The following is an 857-nucleotide window of genomic DNA, read 5'->3' as shown; positions in this document are numbered from 1 at the left end:
CTGAGTATAGCATCAAGATTACATTACTAATAATGTGCCTATTTTATGGAACTTGCATGCCACTAGTTTATATTGCAGTAGTTTTATACTTTATATTCACATATATTGTTGAAAAGTATTTAATCATGTATTGGTATGAAAGATCAATTGAAAGTGATGGAAAGATTCTCAATACTGTTGCAGAAAATATTGGATTTTGCTTTATTCTTTCACCATTCTACATTATTGTCCTAATGCCAGTTCTACTGAGTAGAAAAATGACCTATTTGTTGGGTATTCCAATAGTAATTCTAATTATTATTGAGCTTTACTTTTTGATTAGAAAAACAGCTAATAAGGAAAGAGATGCTATCATTATCTCACTCAAGGAACGCTCAGAACAATCACACAAGAAAGAGGACATTGTTGAAGAATTGGACACCACTCCAACCAATAACACACCAACCAATATTCAAGACGCTTCAGAATATACACGTAAAAATATTGAGGAGGATCATGATTTTATCAAATTGGAACAAAATGATTGGTTTGAGCATTCACTCCAAGATAAAAGATATCCACCAACCTTTGATAAATTACACGAAATTCTCAACACTGAGGAAACGAGAATTTTTGAAGAAGATTTGAATTTGGATGTGAACAAATTGTCGAGACAGTATCGCCATCCTTATTTGAGAAAGTTACTGAGGTTTCAGTAGTCAATATTTAGTCATGATAAGTTGGTTTCTTGATATTTTTCTTTCTCTTTCTCATTCCATTCAATTATTCCAATTTCTTCTAATTTCCAAATAGTACAATTTAGGTTCTAATAAACATTATTCTAAAGTTTGTGATCTTTCCCTCAGTAACTTTCTCNA

General features: G+C 31.2%; 1 protein-coding gene across 1 annotated transcript; it reads left to right on the top strand.

Annotated features, from left to right (window-relative positions):
• Nucleotides 1-32: 32 nt before the first annotated feature.
• NAEGRDRAFT_64869 (uncharacterized protein) lies at nucleotides 33-698 on the top strand (the record flags this gene model as incomplete). Its single annotated transcript, XM_002680107.1, has 1 exon — nucleotides 33-698. The coding sequence occupies one exon, from the start codon at nucleotides 33-35 to the stop codon at nucleotides 696-698; it is 666 nt and encodes a 221-aa protein (XP_002680153.1).
• Nucleotides 699-857: the final 159 nt, after the last annotated feature.

The sequence above is a fragment of the Naegleria gruberi genome, assembly GCF_000004985.1.
Source record: "Naegleria gruberi genomic scaffold NAEGRscaffold_11, whole genome shotgun sequence".
In the NCBI taxonomy this organism is placed as follows: domain Eukaryota; phylum Heterolobosea; class Eutetramitea; order Acrasida; family Naegleriidae; genus Naegleria; species Naegleria gruberi.
Note: the sequence above shows the minus strand (reverse complement) of the source record. Positions and strands in the feature narration are given on the sequence as shown.